The following is a 25,073-nucleotide window of genomic DNA, read 5'->3' as shown; positions in this document are numbered from 1 at the left end:
TGCTCTCAACACCAATTGCTGAACATCTTATTTACTTCCGCACACCAGGTTCCATGCACCCGCACGGATTGTTTTTCGAATAAGCGCATATAGCTGTGACGCCCGCCAGGGTTGCCACAGATACAGGTCATTAGCGACCCCACCCCGCCTGCCACTCAAACGATCACATTCAGGATGACCCTGATAAGAGAGACGACACAAGGGAGTTACCATGGCAACAAGACTGAGATCGTGCCTGCGTTTGTGTGCGTAAATGTATTTATGTATGTATTGTATGTATTTAAAAAATAATCATAATAATCACATTTATTTTTGTCATTTCAAAAATAAATAAAAGTAGACTTCATATTTTTAACACTCAATGATTAGTGTCATATATTCGGGTAAGTCTCAAGTATAATAAAAGTAAGGCAAGTAAAGATAATTAAAATATAGGTAAAAAAACTAACAAAACAATCATCATCATAACGGCCGCCAAAATAAAAGTAAAAATACGTTCAAGTCTGTCGAAGCTTCCGCTTGTACAAACCCAAAGATGTCCGTGAAGAATGCATAAAAGTTGGGGTAGTGGCGGCCACCATCTAGCCCCTCCTCCCCACCAGCTCACGAGGCCTCAGTTGAGAGGGGAGAGGCCGGGGGGGGGGGGGGGGGGGGATGGGGGGATCAGGCTGAGGTGAAAGGTCACCACACCCGGCAGGATTGTGCGCCTCTGTTCATCGCCGACGATTCGGAGCAGCTGAAGGCCTTGCTGAACTCGGGAAAGTTACTCATCGCTCCGATCACCCTGCAGGGGTGGGGGGGGGAAACCCCAAAAATGAAAAATAATATTCATGTTTGTTACTTAAAAATTCTCTGCTCTTTTTGTGCTCAGGCCAAAGTAAATAAGGTACAGGAACTACGTTGAGGTGGGTGGAGGAGCTCAATATCAACAAAAGTCATGCTTTGTCAGCATCTTTGAGCAGAGGAACTTGTTGACGATAGGAGCCTCATTTGGACCAAAATAGCACTTTGCCACAATCTAACTGCCGAGGAACTATGTTGACGTGAGTTCAGGAGTTTCGTTTGGACAAACGTTGTAGCTGACTGCCATCTTGGTGCAGACGAACTATGTCAAAGTGGGTTAAGGAGCTTCATTTACACAAGAGCACTTCTTTGTCATTGCGGTGGGGAGGCGCAACTATCATGAAATGAGTTGAGGATCTTCATTTCGATAAAAGTAGTGCTTTGCTGTCATCTTGTGACACATTTTCTTGCCAAAGAACGTTTGTGCTGTTTCTATAACACTCCAAGATGCCATAGGAGACCCTTAAAGTCATATTTGCGGCAAAAAATTACGATGAAGTGATACATCTCGACGGAGAAACTGACGTCGTCTGACATTTTGCCTGTTTTGTAAATGGACGTTATGGAAAATCTGAGATGGAGTCAACTGGGATAGACTCCGCCTCACTGTAAACCGAGCTCGCCTTCATGTCCTCACCTGTACTTAGGTGGACTGTGCGCACCGCTTTGTACTTGGTCCCTGGCGGCCTCCGTTCTGTACGAGTTGCAGCGGACCTGCGGGCGCACGGAGCGAACGAGTCAGACCCCAAGCGGAGTTTCCAGCTGGAAAGCGCCCGTCCTTACGTGTGAGTAGCTCAGGAAGAAGAGCTGGTTGTTGTCGAGTCCCACGCCGGGTAGAAGAGGCTCCTCCACCCCTCCTCGGCTCTCATCCACCCAGCGCCGGTACGCCTGACGTAGGAAATAACAATCGGATCCGCCTCACCTGTGACGCCGACGCTAATGTGATCATACCTTGAACGCTTGTCTTATTCCACCGTTGTCTGCAATGTTCTCTGCTAGCGTCCTCTTACCACGGACCTGCACAACACACACACACACACCAGCCATGATCAGCGCAGTTTCTGACAGAGTTAGCCGCAACAATTAGCAATGCTAACGGTTAGCCTGTCTAATGCATGTTGCCTTGCGTGTTAGCATTAAGCTAGCGGACAATTCAAAGGAAGTGTCATGTGGTTTGTTTTATCAATGCAACAAGTGTTTCTCATTATTTTCGATTTAGTTTGACAGCAAACTTCAACTGTTATCAGAAATGAAGAGCGTAAATCCTTCTTAAAAAATAGAAAAAAATAGAAAGTCTCTCAAATTTTTGTTTGATTTAAAAAGGTTTAATTTTTTTTCACTGGTCAAAGGTACTTTGTCGGCCTTTTGTGGAATAGAGCATGAGAGAAAGTGCACAAAAATATGGAAATAGCTGCAAACTTCGGTTGCACCAAAAATAAAAATAAAAAATTGTAAATTTGCAAGCCGATGTAATTTATAAAATGACACGAGACAATAGCAACATATTACAGCAAAGATCCTTCCAATGCGGGTGCCAGGTTTGTGCACCTGATTTGTTTTGTCCCGTTACAATTCAATTTGATTGTGTTGGGCGTAGTTCCACTTGAAGCCACTAGGCATACTATTGTCTTTCATACTGTAAAATTGAAAGAAGAATGAAAAAGTGTTTCATGCTCAGTGTCATTTTTGACAAAGAGATTAGAAAGATGACTGAATTTCTCAAATCTCTTCGATCCTGCATTTTACACCCACGGAAAGCATTCATTTCATAATACATAAATTTGTGTGTGTTACTTGTGAATTTGTTGACTCCAAAAATTGCAGACGGTTCTTACATTTAATCCCGCCTCCTCCCAGTAGTAGTCGTTATACTGCTCCACCATGCACTGAGTCTTGTCTGTGAAAGACGTCACCGACGAGTTGCTCCACCACTGTTCAAGGTTGCCATCCTTGTCGTACTTCCGCCCTGATCCGGAGACGATGGGAGAGAAGGCGTTATTGACGCCGACACATTGCGGCTATTGGCTCGATTTGCCACAGGCACCGTTGTTGTCGAAGCCGTGCGTCAACTCGTGTCCGACGATCACGCCGATGGCGCCGTAGCTCAAAGACCTGCGAGACCACCACAAGAACAAGGTTGGTCAAGCTTGCCCCACAGGTGACCTCTAGTGGCCAAGATGTGTTTGGCCAGAGATGAGAAACAAGTTCAATTATTGATACAACCTTAACGCACCCTAAATATGGTAATTTAACCTCACCTTGGATACTCTTTCCCCCAAAAGAAGGGTTTTTGGAGCTCGCCAGCAGGGAACCCTGAGAAGGAAATGGCAATATTTTTCGTCGACTGTCGCCTCTGTCATTACGGAGAGCCAGTTTTGGGTTATGTTAGCATTTCTAGGTCCTGACATAGTTAGCTTCCATCGCTAACAAGCCAGCTTTCCTCTACCATACAAGTTGAAATGAATCTTACTGATCTGGTTGGTGGAGGAGCTGTAGAAGGCGTTGACCGTGGTCGGGTTGGTGAACCACCTGCAGCGTGAAACAAACGCATCAGAACCCCTCGTGTTCCATTTCACTCACCTTTCAGCTTGTACGCGGCCAAAAGGTCTGACCATTATGTTTTGAATGCTCCTTTGCTCATGAGTGAAAAATATCCAATTGTCTCGTGTCCTACATGCTCATTTTTGGATTTATGAAGAGCACTTTGTTTCAGATGAGGTTTAAAGGACTCCATCAATCAAAATGAGTTGAGTTATATTGCTGTTTTTAATTAAGTGCCATCGATGTCAAGTGCAGTAAGCTACTTTTTTTTTTAATGGGAACGGGGTCGAGTATTGGCCAACTCCAGTTTAATTATTTAAATCAAAATTATGTCATTCATTTGCACCGTTAAAGTGCACAAAGCCATTAAATGCCCATTTGAGATGAGTACATTAAAAAAAGCTCCCTTGACTGAGTGATAAATGATGTCATAAAGTAAAAACATTAAAAAAATTAAATGAGTCAAGAATGAAACCCATTTCCCCCAAACTCTAAGATTCAATCCAGTAAATGACCGAATCTTGGGAACGTTCATGACAAGCTCAAAAAAATGTTTGGCAACTCACTCTGTGCGCGGGACCGTCTTTCGAAGCCAGGCCACGTCAGCCTGAGCGATGAACTTCAGCGTCTGCAGCACATTGCCGTAGTAGTCGTTCTCATTGAAATCCAGCTGAAGGCGGGGATTCCGGTGATGATTTGTCATTCACGAGAAGAAAAAAAAAGAAATGACGGGCTTTTGAGTCGCCCTACCGACCTCCTTCAAGTCGTCGTTGAGGTAGGTGTCGTTGCGAATGAATTCGGGGTAGCCCACTTTGGCCAGGACGGCGTGAGCCTGCGGGGCGGACGGACATGACTTAAAAACGTTTCAAAGAAAGAATGGAGGAAAATGACTAGAAGGTTTTGGTGTCGGAACCTTTTCGATGGCTCTCGTCTTGGTCGCCTCATCCATCCAGTCGTTCTCGTTCTGCAACATGTCGATGAAGGCCCAGCGAACGCCGTCAATCAGCTTGTCCATCTAACGGAGAGGACTTTTAAGGTTATACTTTCCAAAAAGTTGCACGCACGCACACACACACACACACAAACCATGTGTTTCTTATCTTCCTGGAAGTAGTTGTCGACAAAGAGGCGGCCCGTGGCGTAGACCAGCGCGTTTTCGATGTAGTTGATGCACTTGTCCCAACGCGGCGTCAGAGAAGTGGTTCCGGTTGTCACCTGCCAAACCGAGGTCAGAATTCTCAGCGTGAGTGTGCAAAAGAATGTGCGCGCGAGTGCCATAACAACGCCGCTCACTCTCGCATAGTCAAGGTATCTGTACAGGAAACGGCGGCTGAGGGTGGTGAGCTTGGAAAAAACGGCTCTCCACTGCACGTAGTTAGCCACGGTCCTGCAGGAAGACGGAGATTCATTACGCGGTTACACGTAACCTCATTAGTCGCTGTAATTGGTGGTAATGAGGGACAGGAATCCCTGGAGGGGCCTGTGCGCGCGGTACCTTGGGTCTGTGGCGTTAATGAGCTTAACAAGGTCCCTGAAGTACTGCGGGGCTCGTACGATGACTGGTTCCGAGGACGAGATGACGCGAGATGGGTCGCTGTCGGACTCCACCACCGACTTAACGAAGAACAACCAGTCCAACTGTTGCAGAAAATGTATTTTTTATGAAAAGGTATAAATCATAGGCGTGTCTAGGCCATTTTTGGGGGGGGGGCACTCGGGCACCCCTAAAATGGATCCAAGCACCACCAAAATTTGAGAGCTCTTTAGTGAGGTGTTAAACTCTGCAGTGTTTGGCGGTATGTATTATTTAAGAACAAAAACAAAAATTTTGAGCAGAATGACCGTAAATGTCATTTTTAACTTTGTGTCACAATATCGATATCAGTAATATTGGTTTTGCTCATGTCTGTATAGATTCGCTATAATCCATGTCATAGTAATCCACAAAGTTAAATTCAGGCGACTGGAGTGACATTTTTTCTTGTCTCTAGCCAACACAATGAAATAAATGAACATACTTGTGGTAACTGCCGTTGCAGTCGGAACAGCGTGTATCTGTTGTACATGTTCTCGCTCGTGCGGTTCTCGTAGGGAATTATGATCTGCGGGAGCAACAACAAAACATGTCTTTTGTTGTCACGCGTGGTCCGTGTTTCATGTATTTGTTTCCAAACGCCGTCTTTTACGTGAGCCAGTTTGGTCTCAAAGTCGAGCGCTTTCTCCATCTGGACCCGCGCCGCTTTCTGGGGAGCGCCCAGCATGACGGCCGTGTCCACCATCAAGCTCAGCAAGGCCGCACGGTACTGCGCGCACATGCACAGAAAGCGTCACTACACACATTTTTTTGCAGCGAATTAAAAAACACAATAGACGTTTTTCAAATGCCAAGTTTTGGTGAACAGGACAACCCAAGTGAAAAACAAGATGTCGGTGCAAAAGTAGGCACACCCTCTCCTAACCATGTTCGAAGCCCTGCTAAATAGGAATCACTGCCACCAATTGAAGTGCTTCTGATTCACCTCAAATAGGAATAATAAAGTTCAGCTGTTCTACGCGGCCCAAGTAAGACCCTTTTATCTGTGCTGAGATACTCACCGCCTGGGCAGCAGAAGAGTTGGCGATGTAGTCCTCCCGAGATGGCAGTGACAAGGAGGCCTGATCCAGCTGTGTTAAAAAAACAAAAAATAAAAAACATTAGTTAACGTTAAAAAAAAAATAATAATAATGCAGCTTGTTTGACAGTGACAGTCCATTCCAATCATAGATTGCACGCGTGAGTACACATGGCTGCTTTTATCATCTTGGGGCAAAGCAACGCTCCCAGACCGCACGTCTAATGTGGTGTGATGAAAATGATCCAAATTTTTTTTCTTGTCAAAAAGAGACAAAAAAAAAGCAAATGCTGCAGAAATTGCATTTTTTTTGCATTACTAAAATAAAAATACAGTTGCCCCATGTACTACAATTTTTTTTTTGGGGGGGGGGGGGGTGTCAGGAAAATTACTTAAAATTATTTAAAACACTTTTTCTTGTAAGATTTCATACAACAATAAATCCATAGCTGCTTCCCACCAAATGTTTTAGTCAAAACAGATTTTTTTTGTGGCATTTTTTGTTAACTTTATGACATTTTATCTTAAAATGGTTCAGTACTATCTGACCGAGTGACCATGCAATTTCAAAAAAGTGGCACCCCAAAAAATTTTTTTTGCACCATAATATGACGATTTTCCACGCCCACCATTTTTGTTTCCTATGCCATTTTTTGTAGAATGGAGCTTGTAAAGACTCTTGTATTGCTGGCAAATAGTCAACTTTTTGTACAGTTGCCAACAAAATGACCGTAAAGCCACACCGGCGCGACACTCAACTGGGCGTCTAACCTTGATGATGTATTTGGAGGAGTTCTTGTCGTCGGGCGAGACGAAGATCCGTATGAGGACGCTCTTGCTGTGCTGGTTCCTCAAGCGGGCCAGCGTCCTCAGGAGGTTCCAGTCCTGCTCCGACCAGCGGAAGTCGCCGCCCAGGCCATCGCCCAACACGGGCCAGCGGAAGTCGGGCTGCTGAAGCGTCCTCAGCACGGGCTGTGCGTCCACCTCCTCCAGTAAACCTGATTTGTGAGTCATGTGACATCAGAAGGAGGTCGAAAATGTGTTGCTGATGCCAATTGGAGTAGTTTGGCCTTGGCGGAATTTTTAGGGTCCTTGTTCTAATTCAAGTTTCTGCTTTTGAGAGGGACTCACTCTCGTTGATGCAGGAGCGGTAGAGGATCTTGGCCTTGGTCACCGCCTCCAACTCGTCGGGTTCAGCGGGAGCTTCCAGTAAGTCTACGAGACAAAAATTTGGATCTTAACCCTTTCAGGGTCAGCGGTTACTACAGTGGACTGCTTACCGTGTTATCGGGTTACAGGGTGCATGAAAGGGTCAAACATATTTTTGAGACAAATTTTTTTTCACCCCACCGGCGGCTGAACCCTGAGCACCTTTGAGTCGCATGTCCACCTGCTGGCGAAGCCACGGGTAGATCCCGTACGTGGACGAGTCTTCGGGAATGGGATTGTTCTCCAGCCAACCACCGCAGGAGAACGTGTAGAAGTCCTCGCAGGGGTCCACCGATTTGTCCATTTTGCTCAGAATGGCTCCAGCTTGATGGACATTGTAATCCTGTACTTTGAGTTATCTTGCAAGAATAAGGCTGCTCAACATTTTTTAAATAGTTGTTCTGTTCTCACCTGCTTCAATGCACTCCGGGGTCAGACAGAACTCTTGCTCTTTGCTTCTTTGGGAAACTGAGGACGAAGAATGCCGGTTAACTCTGCTCTCCAGAAGCTCGAGGACAAGCTCTCCGCAAAATAAAACGGCCCAGAAGACAAGCAGGTATACGTAATGTCCTGGCCTGTTTTTCTCAACTCCTGCTATCATTTCATGGCCGAAATGATTGAGCTAGTTTTTCCAAGACAATACGTTTTTTTTGTGTTTCAAAGGCGGTAAAAAGCCCCCCCAACCCCCCCTAAAATTGCGTCACATGATCGCAATGCATCATTTTTGGCCGCTTTCTGACTCCTGCATTTGGCTTCGTTTTGGGATGTTGCAATGTCACGACCTGTGGAATGTCATCCAACTGTTTTGGAGCTTGCTAGTACTGTACTGCCACCTCCTGGTTAGGAGCAGTAATGCAGAACTTTTCCCAGCATTTCTCGCCCCTAATTGATTGGACTTGACAGTAAGATGCCACTAATGCAACAACCCGCCAAGTAAGACCGGCGGGTGACTTTTTAAAGAGCAAACCGGACGAGCGGAGCGCAGCGTCGTTGACCTTTGACGACATTGACTGCGAGTGGAGAGGAAGCGGCGAACACCGGCTCAAAAAACAAGCAAGAAAAAAAAAAAACGTGGAACACTTGGCATTCTTGTGCGCGGTCACACGCATGGCGGGAGACAAGAGGGGTTTGCGATGGCGTGGGCGTCTGATTGCGCCGCATCACCTAATTACACTTCAGCGCCCGCCACAAGAATGCGTGACGGGCACCCGTACTTGAGCAAAACACCCAAAAGCAAAATGTTGCTAAATATAAGACACAACTGCCAAATTGTTAGAGATGATGTGAATGTTACTCAATCCGCTTGTTGAAAATGTCAACACGGCGGCCCTTGAAGAAAAACTGCAACATGCCAAGTGGGACTTGCACTGGATAAACATGAGTTCCATACTTTCTCGGATAAAATTAGACATTTGGTTCCGCTCCAGGACTACAAAATATATGATGTTGAGCGGCGGCGTATCGTGACGGAAATCTTGTTTGTCCAAATATGGTCAACAATTTTGTGTTTCCACAACTCGAGCGGTACGGGCGGTCTTGCCCCCACGTCGTCTGTTACTTTGACGCGTTGAAAGTATTGGAAAGCAACTCTAACAACTCTCTTGCACGCTTGCCACCAAGGTACTTCACGGTACAAATTATGACACTACTTTGTCAACTCAATGTTTTATTTGTATTATCCATCGTGTTTTTTTTTTTAAATAGACTGGGGAAGATTATGAAACCAGAGGTGCTTGCTTTTGAAACACACTAAAAGCTTTCATCTTGTTGGGATGATCGAATTCGGATGGTTGGTTCCCCATGTATGTAATGCTTGATTGAGCACACCCAAAAAGCAGTGTTGCGTGTTTTTTGGCATCCCGAAAGGCCTCCCCGGGCAAGTAACGTGTCACGCGTTGGCGTTTTGAAACCTTATATCAACCAGAAATAGGCTGACACGAGTGAGGACCTGACCCAGTATGAATGTACGCTTCTCTGTACAGTTTGAATTCCTCGCAAATTATAATGCAGCATGAAGCCCAGTGTGTGTTGTGTGTGTGTGTGTGTGTGTGTGTGTGTGTGTGTGGACTCACCCACTATGAGTGCAAGCAGCAGAATCCCGCAGAGACACGCACACGCAATCAAGGCAGTCCTATAGCGCCGGCTGTTGCCCCGCTCGGGTTTGACCCCGGCGTCACCGCCACCTAAATGCTCCGCTTCCATGATTGACAAGCTCACACATGAATTGGAAAAGAAAGAAAAATATTAGCGAGTGGAAGGGTGAAGTTGGAAGGTGATGGTGAGGGGATTGCTCTTACCTTCCGGTCAGCTTTACGGTGTCACTCTGCAGCTCCTCAAACTTCTGTCGGCCTTTTCAAGCCGCTCGCTCGCCCCTCCCGGAGTCACTCCTCCCTCCCGGTGCGTGTAGTGTGTGTGTGTGTGTGGCAGCTGAAGATCACCTCCAGGGGACTCCGACAATAGATAAGTTAAACATGGTGGTAGGCAGCAAAGATATCTTCCATTGGATTTTTAAGTATTTTTAATTTTTTTTTAATCTTAATTGTATTTCTCCCAATAATTTTTCCAATGTTATTTTTAATATGTTGCCCAGTCACACTTGGACATTTTTTTAATACATATTTTGCATCTCCTCATTTGTTTCCTTTTTTTGGGGGGTAGTTTTCATTAAAAACGAAAATAAAAATCACCATTTTAAAAATGTTTCATCTTGTATGTTTATATTTTGTCATTTTTGTTTTCCCTTATTTTTCTCTCCAACTTTTCAATTCTATATTTTTGTATTTTTTCCCCCCACTTTATTTTTTTAATATTTAAAATAAAGTATTTTCCTCAATTTTAATTTACTAAATAGTTGGATTTTTTTCTGCTTATATTTTGCCTTTTGTGATTACATTTCCGACCTAACATTTAATTTTTTTTAGATTGCAAATCATTTTAAATTTTCTTCTCCCCTTTTTCCCATTATTATTTCCCCGAATTTGTCTTGTTTTTCATAAGATCTCAATTTTTTTAGGGGCGGAAGGATATTTTCGTTTTTTTTCCTCATCAACCAATCATGGATGGTTGGATTATCCCGTTAATGATATTTGCCCTTTCCATTTTTTTTTCTTCCTACCCCGCACGACTGGTGGCAATCATCAGATGACATGCTGACTGACTGACAAAGGGACACACACTGTTCCACTAATCTGATGACGGCGCCTTCGCCGTAACACATTTTACTGCAAGGCAGCGGACCACAAGGCTAAAGATTCCCATGATTGGTTCACCCGGTACCAGCCCCCCCACCCTCCCGCTGCCTCCCCTTCTCCTGAACCCGCCGCTGGGGGAAGAACTGTTTCCACACATGCTCATTAGGGTTTGGGGCGTCGGCCGCAGTCCTTTTATAGACTTCCTGCACAGCCAAAAAAGGCCAAGCCGCTGCCGTCGTCGTCAAACATGAGCGCGCGCGGCACTCTTGATGTTGTCATCGCTTATCAAGCTCACATGACGGGAGTGAAGGCTTTTTAATGAGTGACTGCTCACAATAGCAGCAAAACACCCCCCCCCCCCCCAAAAAAAGGAAGAGCTTGTGATGGCGAGCAAAATTCCTTCTTAAATCATCAATTACTTTGGATTAGTGGGGGTGTCAAAGTTAAACGTCTGTTCAAGTTCATTTGTTGAATTGGCGGCGGGGGTCAAACGCCAGGCAAGGTGACGATTTGGGATTGCAGCAACAAGTTTGGCAATAAAAGTGTGATACAGTTTCAGGATAGTATCTTGTTTTGAGAGTTTTAATGTTGACGTTTTTTTTGTAGACCAAGAATATTTTTTCCCTCCATTAAATATAGTCATTCATACTTTTGTTCAACTTTTTTTGTTCAACTTTGTCAGATTTTGTATGTCCAAACACTAATATTTTTCATGTTTTTTAATCGCATATTTTTCAATTTTCCATGTAACACTGTTGTATTTCTCATCCAATGTGTGTATTATTTTTGCTTTTTCCCCCCCCCCATTTTATTTCTTGTCATATTTTTATTGATATAAGCCGATTCATTTCTTTGTATATTAGTTCCCATATTTATGTCCAGTAAGATGATTTTTTTTTTGTTGTTGTTGAGTTGTCTAATACTTTTGACATGATCATGTACAATGTGCGTCATCTTTAAACGGGTGCCGTCATTGAAGTGCTCTTTTTGTCTAATTTAGTCAAAATTTTTGGTCCACTATTTTTCTATTCCCCACAGGTGTATTATTCAAATTGGTGTTTTTTGGGAGACAGCCACTCGACCAATTTTAAATTGAATAGATGCAGACGGCAACTCGAAAACAACCAAACGTGTGGTGAAACATTTAGGATGCCAACCTTGAGATTTGAGAAGCTTCATCAACACTTTGTTCGTTTTCTTTGCGCCCTCCTCCTCTTGTACTTGTTTGGCCAAACACTTCGCAGGCGAGAAGAGAAAATTAAAAAAAAAAAAACACACACACAAGTAAAAAATGCACAAAGATTGGGAGGGAGTCAGCCTTCAAATGTTATTCCAACACAAACACCAGGATCCTTCAACTGCGGCCTCATCTCTCCCCCTCCTTTTTTTTTTTAAACCTGTCAACAGGAGGATGCACAAATATTTAGACTTCAATCAATCACACCGAAAGCAGCACCATCAAGTGAAACCCGAGAGCGTCAAAGCTGTGCACACGCATCAACTGGAAAACAATGGCAGCACTTTATTCCAGGTTTTGAACAGCAAAAAACACAGTACACGCAGACTTCAATGAGGGCAGACTTCCGTCAAGGCGTTTTTCCGTTTGTGGAATCAATCCCGGGCCTAAAACTGTTTCCAAATGTGTACTCTGGCAATGACGACCTGAACTGTTGAGATTTTGTGTATTGGAATGGATTTTTACACGTTCAAAGGAGAGCTGGCAATATTTGGCAACGCTTGATTCAGTTTGTTGAATTGACTGTAACTTGACAGATATGTTTATTTTTTGTTGTTTTTGCCCATTAAATCTAATACAGGGGTGGTGTTTGCATTGGCCATCTGGGGCCAGTAGAAGACAGACATATGGATACATTGTAGTGGAGAGTCAGCTCCTTTCTCTGCTTCTCAGTGCGGCATTAATATGGAGTTATTCTTCGCAGGAGATAAAGAATATATCCCGCTGAGTGTTGTGACGTTATCTTTCGGTGCCTGTTGCTTAAAAACTAACACCGCCGCCACATTACTAACCGTTAGCCCACGTTTCTTGGTGTGGGTTAACATTAAGCTAGCGGAGACGACGTAGTTTGTTTAAAATACGTGACATGGAATGATTTTTCTGTTTTTTTTACTGTTGCATTCGGCGGAGAGTGGCAATGAGCAACTTTGAGCCCCACCCCAAGAATACTGTCTTTACAATTCCTATCTATCAAACTGCAGCTTATGGTGAAGTGAATTGAGGCGCCGGCAACCGTACAGCACGCGTATGGTGACCGTTCACAAGTCAAATTGGGGGAGAAAATAATCTTGGCCTATCAGTGGCTTGTGTCTGTGATTTTTCAAGGTGCCATTGCATACCCAAAAGTGTTGACAGGGACTTGTACACAAACAGTCAAATATGATGCAAAACAACCTCCAGTCATAAAGCCAGAATTAACATCCTTGGTGCCAGTTTAAAAAACAATACATGTATAAATTAGCAGGTCATCCTCATTAAACATGATAATGAGTTCACATCGTTCAAGCAGATGTAAACAACTATGAGTGCACTTTTTTTTGGTCTCAAGTGGATGAGTGACAGCTTAAAAGGCAAACCTGGAGGGCATCCGGAGTAATGCAGTCTCGTCACAGTTTGCCGGTCCAACTGGCACAATTTCAGTTTCTTTGTTACCGCGCCGTCACCATCCACAGACCCAACGCCACGTTGGCAGCCAGCAGGGTGCTGCCGGCCAACAGCAAGAAAAAGCCCAGCAGCTCGCGCTTCTGCCGGTCCGGCACCAGGCCCGTCAGGGTGGCCTCCAGCAAGGCATTGAGCATCCACTGACCATCCAGAGCGAAGCACGGCACCGAGTTGACCACCGCCAAGGCGCCCGAAAGGGAAAACACGTACCTGGGTGGCAGGGGATGGATAAGGACATCCAAGCTCGAAATATTTGAGTTAGAGTTTTCTCACTTTGGGCTATCGATTTTTATTTTGGGTCAGCAGCTGTCAATCAACTTTCTACCACCAGGGGTATGCTCGTGCCTATTATTTAAAAAAAAAAAAAAAGGTCTCTTGAATGCAACAGAAAAAAGGATACTTGCAGAATGTCTCCAAGAAGACGGGCAGGTCAAAGTGGAGGAAACCAACGCGAGGCACAAAGTTGGTCAGACTCACTGAGGAAGGGAGGGGGGTGGCGGGTGTGGGTTACTTTCTGGTCAGTGTAAAACGAGTCAATTTTGGCGGTTGTTTAAGCTACAGGAGACTATTCATTTCTCCATAAATAACACAAGAATATTAATTCTTTTTTTAAAGCCGTTACAACAACATGAAGGTTGTTGATGACATTTTTTGTGCAGATCTGGATGATTATTTTCTCAATGGAAAAAAAAAGTGTTAGAGGGGTCAAGGTAAAAACGACCTCTTATTTCCGCAGTAAATGAAACAGACATAAGTAATCATTATTATTCATATTTTGTCTTTTTTTAAGAATAGTCGTGAGAACAAGAGCTAGATTATTTATCCGGTTTGCTTGTCATTTAAAACATTTGCACAAAAGGCTACTGTGCGGCCAAGGTTAAAAACTGAAATAACACGGGAAACTTCATACCGGCATGCTGGAGATGCGGTGGGTAGCCCACAAACAGCATGTGGGCCTCAGGTGGGTGCGCCACCCGGATGAAGCGGGTCTGGTTCTGCAGGGAGGGAGTCACGCAGACGCCGGGGCCGCCTTCGGCGTCGCAGTCGCGGTCGCTGCGGCACACCTGCGTGCCCGTCACCATTTTGCGCACCGGCATACAGGCATACTGCTGACAGAAATGGAGTTCAAAATCCAAACATGACACTGAATTCAAAGGATGTGAATGAAGGGGTGTGAGTGTGCGAGAGACCTCTCTCTCAGAAGTGTGCGGTTTGATGTAAGAGAAGCAAAGGTCCGTCAGGCTATTGTTGCTGCAGCAGTCCATCGTCCCGTCCAGGCGCTTGAATGCTGCAAGAAATCCATTTTGAGGTACAAAAATCATAAATTTTTTCATCTTAAAAATTACGTGTGTAAAAAAATCTAAAAGAATTATGAAATTCAACAAGCCCTGATGATGAAAACAATATGGTTGTTGTTTTGTGTTTGCCTTGGTTGCTCTGAGTCCCATTCTGTCCCACGGTATTCCCCAGGGTTGAATTTGAGAGCCCCTGCTGTTTTCATTCTATGCTGTCCCTGGGTTCCATTTTCAGAAAGCACAGGGTTTCCTCTTACTGTTATGCAGATAGATGACAGTCACATCTATGTCCTGGCTAAGCAAAAAGGACAAATTCTCCTTTAGGCCACTTTTGTTCTGTCTGGAGGATATAACAGCCTGGATGGCACCGAAAGTGCTTTTTCAATAAAGTTGAGTTGTGTTGAGCAAATTTAGGTGACGAACACACGAACCTCGTCCGTGGGCCCAACTGGGCTGCAGGCTGGCGGCGGGCACGCAGTATCCCGTCTGTGGCGCGTGAGCGAGGTGAGAGAGGCAGCTGTTCCAGTCCTCCACAACCGCAACGGGACACTCCTCCAGGCCCGTCACAAGATCCCCCACCGAGAGGCCCCTTGGCCCGTCGGCCGCCGAGCCCTGCCGCGCACACAAAACGTCCACACTTAAACCCGGTCATGCTAACACTTGGAAAATTGAGGGAATTTTCGCACCGACCTGCACCACCTCGGTGACCAGCGCCCCCCCGCCGCTCGAGTAAAACGGGAGCAGGAAAAGCGGCAACAGAAAGAGGAACGCCAACGCCAGCACGCACAACATAAAATTGTGCCACACTCCTGAGGAAAGAAGACAAAAACAACATCTTTTCACTTGTTTATGAGAAGAAAGCAGTAAAACATTTGAGCTCATAAGCCACTTTTGATTTTTTATTTCTGAGAAATAAACAGTTGGGCCAAGTCATTTGTAAATTGCGTAAAATTAAGACAAGAAAAGCATTGTCAGCCTTTTAACTATAAAATGCAAACGATTCCTTTGCTCTCGGATAAAGATGCGTGTTTTGTTTTTAACGTCTCCCCTTTGGGATTCAATACAGCTGCTTACGGGGGAGGGGGTAAAAAAAACAGCAAGAGAATTTGGAGCACATGTACAAAGCATTAAAAAGTTGTGGCGCTTGACACAACGGGAGTAAATAATAAAGACATCCAGTTGTGACAAGCACGCTGAGTAAACCTCAGCTGAGACCACAGAGGATAAATAAATAACTCACCCCAGGGAAAAGCTTCACTCGCTGCTCTTTGCTGCCCCCCGGAGGCTTGAATAATAATAAGCCAACAAAAGCCACGTGCAGGATAAATGCTATTTCGATTCATTTCAATTTAAGTGCGTAAATTAAGTTACAACCGCACATTTTGCAAAGCAATTTTAGGGACAACATTTCCAAAACAAGATCAAAAGAGTTTCATTTCGGAGGACAGAAATGCTTTTGAGTTGGAGTACGATTCAGTGCCAACTTTCCTCCTTTTCATTTGCTGAATTGAAGGCTGAGGTGATTTGGTGGAAGTGAAATTGAAGCAATCCCGTCCATAAACTCACCGGCACAGAAGATGCGCAACTGCTGGGCGGGCGACACAATGTTGAGGTGCGTGGTGAAGAGGTCCACGAAGGCTCCGGGGTACACCACGAACACGAACATGCCGAAGCCGTTCACGCGCACCTGCTCCCTGTGGGCACACGAGCCTCTCTTTCAAATGTGGATGCAAAAATGGAATTGACTTTTCACAAATTTGAGATGCAAAATAGTTGACCCATGAAATGCCAAGAATGTCCTTCAAAGTCCAGTAAATGATGAATTAGTTAATTACCGGTAGTTAAAGAACTTTAGCTTGTTGGCATGGCAACAGACGAGTGTACCTCAGTGCTGCCACCGCGTGGCCTAGCTCATGTATGACGCCGCTGAGCAACAGAGCGAGGAAGAAGTACGCCAGATGACTTGTGGGTAAGTTGACACCAGGGACCTGCAGAATATTATTTTTTTCTTTGAGAGCAAAATTTCAAATGGTAGGAGAAAAGCTTATTTGCAAAGGTCTGTTGAAAGAACCATGTCCTTACTTTATGAATCCCTATTCCGGTTCTGAGGATACGTACCACCACCTGCAGGGCCTGCTGCGCTCCGATGCGCGGATTGTCTGTGGTCATCTGAGCAAGGGTCTGCTGAAGCGTCTTCACCAGAAGCACCACCGACGCCAGCATGGCCACTACACCAAACACCAGACCACTGCTGAACCTGGAGGAGATGCGCCCCGGTGATGTTTATTTTTATAGCACAAGACCATACAGTAACACACCAGTCCTGTCAGTGGCAGGATTGCACCTCACAAAACGTCTGAGTGCCTCACTTGGCCTCAATGCCTGCTGACTAATCAGCTCGTGACTCACCACAGGTAGAGCGCACGCGGATGAATACGTGCGCAGTATGCAAACAGCCGGTTGAAAATGGTCGTCTGCCACCTCACATGGAACGGGGACAGCATCAGACCTCGTCTGGCCAGCCAGGACTCATAGCCAAACCGATGCGTCTGTGACGACTGCAAGACAATTTAACTTTTTAATTGTAATGACATCAGATGAACGAACCCACTGGGCTCTTCGCTGGCCTCTCTTGTCAACTTTGCATCCTCTTTTGAACCATTTTTGGCTGTTCATGCAAATATAATGATAATCACACATGCTTGGATTTTTGTTTGACTTTGTCATTTCCAAATTCAGGTGTATACATATATTAATAAATTGTACATTTTGGCTGTCTTGACCACCCTTTTTATATAATATTGGGTTAGTCCAGCCAGAGAGTAACAAATTAAATCACATTTTCAGGTTTCTATACCTGAATCTTGTTCCTTTTTATACCTCTAGGGTATAAAAATGAGAATCAATTTCGCGCGCAGTTTGAATAAATGAGCTTGTATACATGTCAGGGTCTGTTGTTTTTAAGTAAATGAGTTGAATCAGTTCTGCGTTCATGCGAGTACCTATCGACAACTTAATTACCGACCGTGAGTATTTTTGGTCGAAGCAGCTTTCTTATCTGGTAAGCTTGTCTCCCGTTGGTGTTTTCTGTTTGAATTCAGAGCTCGCAGTGGCGGCCACGTCGTATTTAAGAGCGCAAATAAAAGTCGTTTTGTTTTGTTGTTTTACCCGGAGCAGTGTGTCCGCTAGGTACACGGCGCACCAGCCAGCCAGCACGCACACCAGCAGTGACACAGGGATCATCGTGCATCGGCAGCTCCGTCCCGACAATTAAACGTACTTCGCCACCTCCATGGCTCTCCTGCCACGCGTCCGACCACCGCACTTGCGTCTAAGGACAACGAGAAAACCTCCCTAGGTCTCAAAAGTTCTCCATTCTAACCCTGGTATATTGCTAAGAGTCAGGAGATGAAAACTGAAACACGGTTGGTATACATTTCCGGGTTGCGGGGTTCCTTTTCTTCTTCGGTCAAGATAAGAGTGCAGACGATTAGGTCGCTATTGCCCTCAGGAGTCGAACGGCGGTACTACATTCGGAAATGTATTTGACTTTAGCGGAAACAAAATTAGGGCGGCCCGGTAGCCCAGTGGTTAGCACGTCGGCTTCACAGTGCAGAGGTACCGGGTTCGATTCCAGCTCCGGCCTCCCTGTGTGGAGTTTGCATGTTCTCCCCGGGCTGGCGTGGGTTTTCTCCGGGTGCTCTGGTTTCCTCCCACATTCCAAAAATATGCATGGCAGGCTGATTGAACACTCTAAGTTGTCCCTAGGTGTGAGTGTGAGTGCGAATGGTTGTCCGTTTCTGTCTGCCCTGCGATTGGCTGGCAACCGATTCAGGGTGTCCCCCGCCTACTGCCCGAAGACAGCTGGGATAGGCTCCAGCACCCCCCCCCCGCAACCCTAGTGAGGATCAAGCGGCTCGGAAACAAAATTAATATTTGTTTGTTTTCAAGAGTGCACTGCAAATGTATTCAAAAAGAATTAAATGACGATTACATATTTTAATATCCAAGCCGGGGATGGGGGCATAATATGGCCCATAGATTCAGAAAACGTAATAAATTAATGAATAAAAAATATTAAAAATAAAATGAACCATTACATTATTATTGCAACACATATATTATTATAAAAAATAAAATATGGCCCTTGAGCACGAAACTTGACCTAGCCCTGATCTCAGGGTGCTTAACAGTATTTTAGTTGCAATATGAATAAGCAAACAAATAAAGAAATAAAGTATTCTTTGACACAAATTCTTCTTGTTTCACACTGGAATTAGAGGAGGAGCTTCGGTGTCTCTCTCAGCGAATGGGAACAGGCGGAAACAGGTCAGGTAGCCGAGGAGGACCTCATAGAGAGCGGAGCAGCAAGGAGGTAAGAGGGCACACACAACATCCACACACCTTCACTTATGCCACCACCGTGGATGACTGCGCCAACGTTATGCATGTGTGTGCGCACGTGAGCCGATACAGAAGTGTGTGTCCATGCAGAACTAGGCCGGTGCCATTTTAAGCTTCAGGGCATCCTAGGTTGTCTTTCAATGGGATCCGAGCTTTAAATCATCATTTTTGTCAATGAAGTCTGGTTTTACCAGAACTGTTTGTACTCTCTGGGGGGCTCACAAACTTCAATGAAGACATATTCGAATGCAAGCGAGTGGCCCTGTTGGACTATCTGGTCTCCAAGTGTGACCGTGTGTGTGTGCAGATGCGAAGCAGGTCCCTTCTGTGTATCACTCTTCTATTTATAGTGAGAACAAATCCCAGATATGAGCGGAATCCTGCCGCCACTTTGAGGCAGGAGGGAAGAGTGAGGAGGTGGGGAGAGAGAGAGAGAGAGAAAGTGCGAGAAGGAGGTTGATGGGAAGTGTAAGAGTCCACCCATGTGCGCATAAAGTCAGCCTTCAGTCAATACAACTTTTGTGTCGTCAGCAGGTACGTTGCGTCTAGTTTGTGTTGTCTCGTCTTGGCATCAGTGGCGGTTCTTAGCGGTATTTCTTGGATTAGAAATAAACATACAAGTCATTTGGGGAACATTAAAAAAAAAACATATGAAGGTCATCATGAGGATTATTTCACGTGTACAGTATGTGTGTGTACGTCTGTGTCGTGTCAAGGGCGGCAAAGTGTGCGATGAGTGTGTATTGTTGTGGTACCAAACAGCACCCTGGAAACCCAGCGAGCGAGAGCCTTTCTGCTGCCCTCCCCCCACCCCCAAAAAAGCCACAGCTTGATAAGATAAATAGGGCATGGAAACGTCTACGATTACACGCCGGTTCATGTGTGTGCAGGTGCGGGTTTTACTTTTAAACTAAACACAACAACCCCGTAGCTTTGCCTTAGGCTAGTCCAATGTCGCTTAATGCTAACAAACAATGCTAACATCCATAGACCGGCCAACGAAACTATCATTTATGTAGCGGTACCCTCAAACCTGGAAACAACTCAAATAGTGGGGCAAAAAAATTTTTTGCAAAGGCATGGATTCTGTATCCTCTGTGAAGAGCAACTAGCACAATGATCAATTCAATTCACATTGTATTTGTGTCATGACTAAATGTTTTTACCAAGTCAGCTGAGGACTTCTGAGCTGAGTATTTAAGAACTCAAGTTACTCATCTATATTCAATCAAAAGTGGAAAGTTCACTTTTGATTGACACATTTGCTTGAGCAGGTGTTCGTACTCTAAAATAGCCTTTTGTATAAACTTCGGGGAAAAAAATACTTTTTAAAATGTGCTGCATGGCTGAGATGAAAAGAACATTTTTAGCAAAACAGTCAATACAAAAGTATTTGGACAACTACAGGAAGTTCGCCATTGAGAGTTTGCAGCTGTAACAGCTTCGATTCATCTGGGAAGATTCTCTACTAGATTTTGGAAGCATGTGCGTGTGTTCTTTATTACCAAACTCATCCAAGAATCCCTTTTTTTTTTTTTTTTTGGCTCTTTCTTTGTGCACTGGGAACAGAAAAGGAAATTCGCGAAAGACTTCCCACTTAGCTGATAACATACAATTGTCCAAAATGTTTTTTTTTTTTTATAAGTACACAACTCAGAGCCAAAAAAAAGGCTGTGGTGAAATTTCTCATTGGATAATTGATTATCTCATTATTTTAGTCCATGTGTTGTATACAGCATGGCCGAATAAATTCAAAGAAAGTGTCCTGACCCGGTGTGCCGAAACTGAGCTCTTTCATTGTTTGGTCTCCCCATCCTCTCATCAATGATGCACACGGCAGTTCCTCTATAGCTGCCGCTATGTGCGGGGCGGTCGCTTGGCAACTGAAATGCTATCCCGGGACGGAGAAAGCTCGCGATAGCAATGCGCACCCATATCCGCACTGTCACAAAGCCAGAGCTCAATGTCTACTGTATATTCTCTCTGTGCATCCTACAGGTCAGAGGTGATTATGTCGAAACGTTCGTCCAACGTAAAGGCCCTGCAGGTAAAAAAAAAAAAAAAAAGGAGTGTGTCTGTATGTCCTTTACAATAATTAAAAATCTATATGTATATATATGTATATAAAAATCCGGTACAGTATATATGTTCTGGAATCACTTGTTGCTAGGCAGATTTCATGCTTCCAAAGTGATTAAAATATTAGACTAATTGAGCAAACTCAATCAATCAATCAATCAATCAATTTATCAAATGTTTTTTTTCCTGGTCACTCCGTTTAACCTCATCACTTGTTGCTAGGCAGATTTCATGTTGGCGATATATCGTTCTATCAATCTCTGGCTACTCTCATTTAGGATTATTGAAAACAAATTGGGGCATTGGGCTACCCTGAACATCCCCCCCCCCCCACCCGACCCCACCCCCACCCCAACACACACACACACCAAATCAAGGACAGGGAGATACGGCAGCAAACAGCAGTATGAAAAAATGAATGAGTTAAGCGTTAAGTAAATCACAAGAAGAAACAAACCAACCCCCCTCCACCCCTTAAGAAATAAATTCATTAATTAAATACTCAACACAGTGATTGTATTCAAAGAAAACAGTCAGTGTGTTTGCGTTTAAGTCTTTATTAGCGAAGGCAAGAACACATCGACTCGCAAACTGTACATTGAGTTGCAAAGAGGCTTTCAGAGTTTTTAGTGCAACAGCGTTTCTTCGAGGCAGAGCGCGTATGGCAATGTATTATCTCCAAAGAGTTTGGACGGCACGTGTCGTCGCGTCATGTTTTGACGCGTTTGGATGACTGGTGATGGCTTCTCGTCTCGCCTTCCGTCCGCTTGTGCTCGTTTGCTCGTCTAACCATGAGTTTTAGTCCGTTTGTTTTAGTCGTTTTAGTCGTACGGAAAGAACGATGCCACAGTAAATAAACGACGACGATGCAAAAGTGTGCGCCGATTACATCAACACTAAAAATTTGTCTTGAAGACACCATTTGTGTCCACTGTAGTAACCGCTGTGCCTGAAAGGGTTAAAGGCGACATGATTTAAAATCTCTTCAAAAGTCTCATCTTTTATCAGATGTAGATTTCGAACTGAAGCTCCGCAGTTCACTTCAACAAGATGCCACACACAAGATGGCAGGAAGGCAAAATTTGAATACACGGGGGTTCGCCCGATCGACGTTTTAATCGCTTGTAAACAATTATTGGCCAAGTTGACCAAAAAAAATATGGCATTTGGTGTATTGCTGATGAAGTTCTGCATTCACAAGGGAAATAAAATCAATGCTGTCAGGGCAGCTCTTTCGCTAGCTTTTTAAGCTAATTTAGGCAAGACAAGCAACAGGTTGTCAAGTGTATCCTTTTGATCAAATTATTTAGCTAAAAAAAAAACAACAACACGTGTACGTTTAATTGTATCAAACGTGTTGCCATGAGCAACCCTAAAGGCCCAAAGTCATTTTCCTTCAGCGTTCATTTGACTCCGTTCATCTTTGGTTGCACCCCGGCGGAATGTTAAGCGACGATCGCGAACGGCACGTGGAATAAATTGAAGCAAACATGCAGCGGATGGACTTCGGAAGACTTTCTTCCATCCGACGCGAAACAGGAATAAGAAAAAACGTCTGTGAGCCAACCCGCGTGTCGCAACACTTTTCACAATGTCACACTGCGCACGCGTTGATGGACGCGCGCAAACGCATCCAAGCCAAATTGGAGACGCTCAGACACGAGCTCCTTTTAGGTGTAGGACTGCTGACACACACACGCACACACACACACACCTCAGTTTCTTATTGGCTCATTCTTGCTGTCCGTCAGGCTAATCTGAACATCCCGATGGGAGCTCTGCGTCCGGGGGCGGGACATCCTGTGAGGAGGAGAGAGGAGATGGCAGACACACCTGAGGTCAGGCAATGTATTACACACACACACACAAATATTAGCTCAGTATATTCTGAACTTGGATCTAACTTCCACCGAGGCCGAACAATCCTATTTGGATGCCGCAAACATTCTTCCAGGCGCACAGTAATCTGATTACATTCCTCCCGCACCCCAGGCCCACTCGCCGACGGAACAGCCGACCGACGCCACGCACACGGCGCAGGAAGAAAAAAAGATTTTGCCCGGCGCCGTCAAATTGCCAGGACCAGCCGTCAACCTGTCGGAGCTCCAGAACGTCAAGAGCGAATTACGATGGGTCACCAAAGAATAACGTAAAGGTCAGCAGCACATTTCTGCGAGAATCAAGTGCAAATGCGGTGGGGGCACAACGACAGTTCTCCAGAGCATTTCAAATCCACCGTTAACTCATTCACTCCCAAAGACGTTTTTAAACGTCTTTTCAGACTTGGTCCAGAATTGGCTGGTACTGAATGAGTTAAGCAAAACCAATTTCATTGGTGAATCTAAAATCCAGTTTAGGAGGAGCATATAAACAGCCTCAGTATGGCATTTTGAAATCTTTTTTGTCAAGTGTCAAAACTGGACAAAAGTGACCCATAGGGTTTCAATAATAAGCTAAAAACGGGTTTGCTGTGACGTTCCTTTCCACACGGGAGCAGTGTGGTCTGTTCCACTTGCTTCACGTTGTGCGGCAGGCCAGGCTGAGTCAGGTGCTATTTGTAGCTCCCCAAAAAAAAAAACAAGCGTGTCACATGAAAGTGTGTGTTTTGACCCTCTGCTGCAACTAAATAAGGTCAGCCGAGTATTAAGAAAGACTCTGTGATGTAATAAGTACGTGAATTGAATTCCACATCAAAAATGAGCATTCAGATGTTTGTAAAGGTGTCTTATTATTATTATTATTATTATTATTTTTTGTCCATTAGAACGAGCTTCCAGGTGGCGGCGAAGGACGAACGACACTTCCTGGTTACCGCGGCGGCGGCGGCGCTACAAAACCACAATCGCATCATAACATCAACAAATTTGTTTGGCCTGTTGTTGTTGACTTGCTGCTAAACTCGAGCATAATTCATCCGCTGCGATCCCAACCGAGAGACCGACGTGATGCGTTTCCGTCGCGGAGATGGAGCGAGTTAAGCCTAACTCAAGTTTTTGGGTGGGCCTTTTCAGTCTATGAAGATGAACCACAAGAGACTCTTTCTTCCTCCGTTCTTAGAAAAATATTCAACGGTCATCAACGTCATATCTTGTAGGTCAGCGTGTTCGACTTTTTTGCATTCTTTTTGTGTTGTTCTCATCCACGGGGGCAATAAATCATTTTATTCTAATTGTATTAATTATCCCAAAGAAGTGAGCGTGGACCAATCAGTTTTTGCCGCCGTGCAATTATTATTATTTTCCGCGCTTCGGAGTATAAGGCGCACCTTCAATGAATGGCCTATTTTAAAACCGTTTTCATGTACAGGGCGCACCGCATTATAAGGTGCATAGAATAGAAGCTACCAGAGTGGCTGCGGTTGCATTAGGCATCCACTAGATGGAGCTACACTAAAGGGAGTACAATACAATACAGCTTTATTTATATAGCCGCAACAAAGCGCTTTACAGAATATTTCAAATACTACGTCCAAGAAATCAGAATATTCATCCATCAATAAGGCGCATCGGATGATAAGGCGCACGGTCGCTAATGTTATATAGCCAGAGTGCGTTACGTATATTTAACTGTGTTCAAAAAGAGTTGGCTTAAGCTCCTCCTTATGCCACAAAATCCACCGTGTTTAAGTACCATCCAAATGTACTTCTCTTATCGGCCCGCTATCCATCATCACTTCCCAAGCCACACACACACACAAATAGAGAGAGGGGGAGCAATGCGGAGCAGCTGTAGCTAAGTTTAGCCTCCATCAGGTCAGGGTGCAATGATAAACATCCACATGGGACAATCTGCCTTTGTATGGGAACGAAGAAAACGTGCCGCTAAGAGGCGCGATGGTTCTTTTCATGTTCCGAGTGGAATGAAAGCACGCACACCCTAGCAGCGTGGGCAGAAGCACGCGGACGTTCATCTCCGAGGGCGGCACGCTATGAAACCAAGTCGCTCGCGTGCGGGTGACTGCAACCGTGTCTTTCAGCATCAGACGGACGGGAGCGAAAACACACAAACAACTTTCAGAAGCCCGCCCATAAATCAAACGGGCCATAAACACGTTGACATCCGAGACGGGGGATGCGGTCTCTGCACCAAAACAAGCGCACGAGCTTAGCGTCCCTTGTCGTGGCACTCGGGCGATCTTGGCCAACGGGTACAGGTCTTGATGCCTGACTGTTTGGAGCCGAGCGAGGGTCGAAGCGTCAGTTGTTTTCTATTCCTGTCGCCA

General features: G+C 44.8%; 3 protein-coding genes across 4 annotated transcripts; 1 reads left to right on the top strand and 2 right to left on the bottom strand.

The window, feature by feature from the left end:
* Window positions 1-636: 636 nt before the first annotated feature.
* On the bottom strand, window positions 637-9,973 carry phex (phosphate regulating endopeptidase homolog, X-linked). Its single transcript, XM_052053832.1, has 22 exons — window positions 9,278-9,973; window positions 7,617-7,673; window positions 7,368-7,529; window positions 7,128-7,211; window positions 6,768-6,994; window positions 5,980-6,048; window positions 5,571-5,687; window positions 5,403-5,486; window positions 4,880-5,022; window positions 4,678-4,771; window positions 4,471-4,599; window positions 4,298-4,399; window positions 4,139-4,216; window positions 3,951-4,054; window positions 3,314-3,372; window positions 3,102-3,156; window positions 2,888-2,955; window positions 2,679-2,809; window positions 1,795-1,860; window positions 1,627-1,731; window positions 1,481-1,557; window positions 637-784 (listed from the first exon to the last, which is right to left on the bottom strand). Exons 1-22 carry the CDS (start codon window positions 9,405-9,407, stop codon window positions 682-684), a joined length of 2,244 nt encoding a protein of 747 aa, XP_051909792.1. The 5' UTR covers window positions 9,408-9,973; the 3' UTR covers window positions 637-681.
* A 1,922-nt stretch (window positions 9,974-11,895) lies between these two features.
* mbtps2 (membrane-bound transcription factor peptidase, site 2) lies at window positions 11,896-17,831 on the bottom strand. 2 transcript variants are annotated; one of them, XM_052053857.1, is made up of 11 exons: window positions 17,537-17,831; window positions 16,778-16,926; window positions 16,487-16,625; window positions 16,253-16,356; window positions 15,935-16,062; window positions 15,059-15,177; window positions 14,800-14,980; window positions 14,264-14,361; window positions 13,984-14,182; window positions 13,474-13,549; window positions 11,896-13,283 (listed from the first exon to the last, which is right to left on the bottom strand). In XM_052053857.1, exons 1-11 carry the CDS (start codon window positions 17,609-17,611, stop codon window positions 13,061-13,063), a joined length of 1,491 nt encoding a protein of 496 aa, XP_051909817.1. In that variant the 5' UTR covers window positions 17,612-17,831; the 3' UTR covers window positions 11,896-13,060. The 2 variants fall into 2 exon arrangements, with proteins under 2 accessions (XP_051909817.1, XP_051909818.1); XM_052053858.1 differs by having other exon boundaries at window positions 13,984-14,179.
* Window positions 17,832-19,152: 1,321 nt separating this feature from the next.
* Window positions 19,153-24,023, top strand: smpx (small muscle protein X-linked). Its single transcript, XM_052053876.1, has 5 exons — window positions 19,153-19,306; window positions 20,771-20,819; window positions 22,603-22,689; window positions 22,844-23,045; window positions 23,215-24,023. The coding sequence occupies exons 2-4, from the start codon at window positions 20,784-20,786 to the stop codon at window positions 22,997-22,999; spliced, it is 279 nt and encodes a 92-aa protein (XP_051909836.1). The 5' UTR covers window positions 19,153-19,306; window positions 20,771-20,783; the 3' UTR covers window positions 23,000-23,045; window positions 23,215-24,023.
* Window positions 24,024-25,073: the final 1,050 nt, after the last annotated feature.

This window comes from Hippocampus zosterae, chromosome 20 (genome assembly GCF_025434085.1).
Source record: "Hippocampus zosterae strain Florida chromosome 20, ASM2543408v3, whole genome shotgun sequence".
NCBI classification, from domain to species: domain Eukaryota; kingdom Metazoa; phylum Chordata; class Actinopteri; order Syngnathiformes; family Syngnathidae; genus Hippocampus; species Hippocampus zosterae.
The sequence above is the reverse complement of the archived record's forward strand: the minus strand, read 5'-3'. Positions and strand labels throughout refer to the sequence as shown.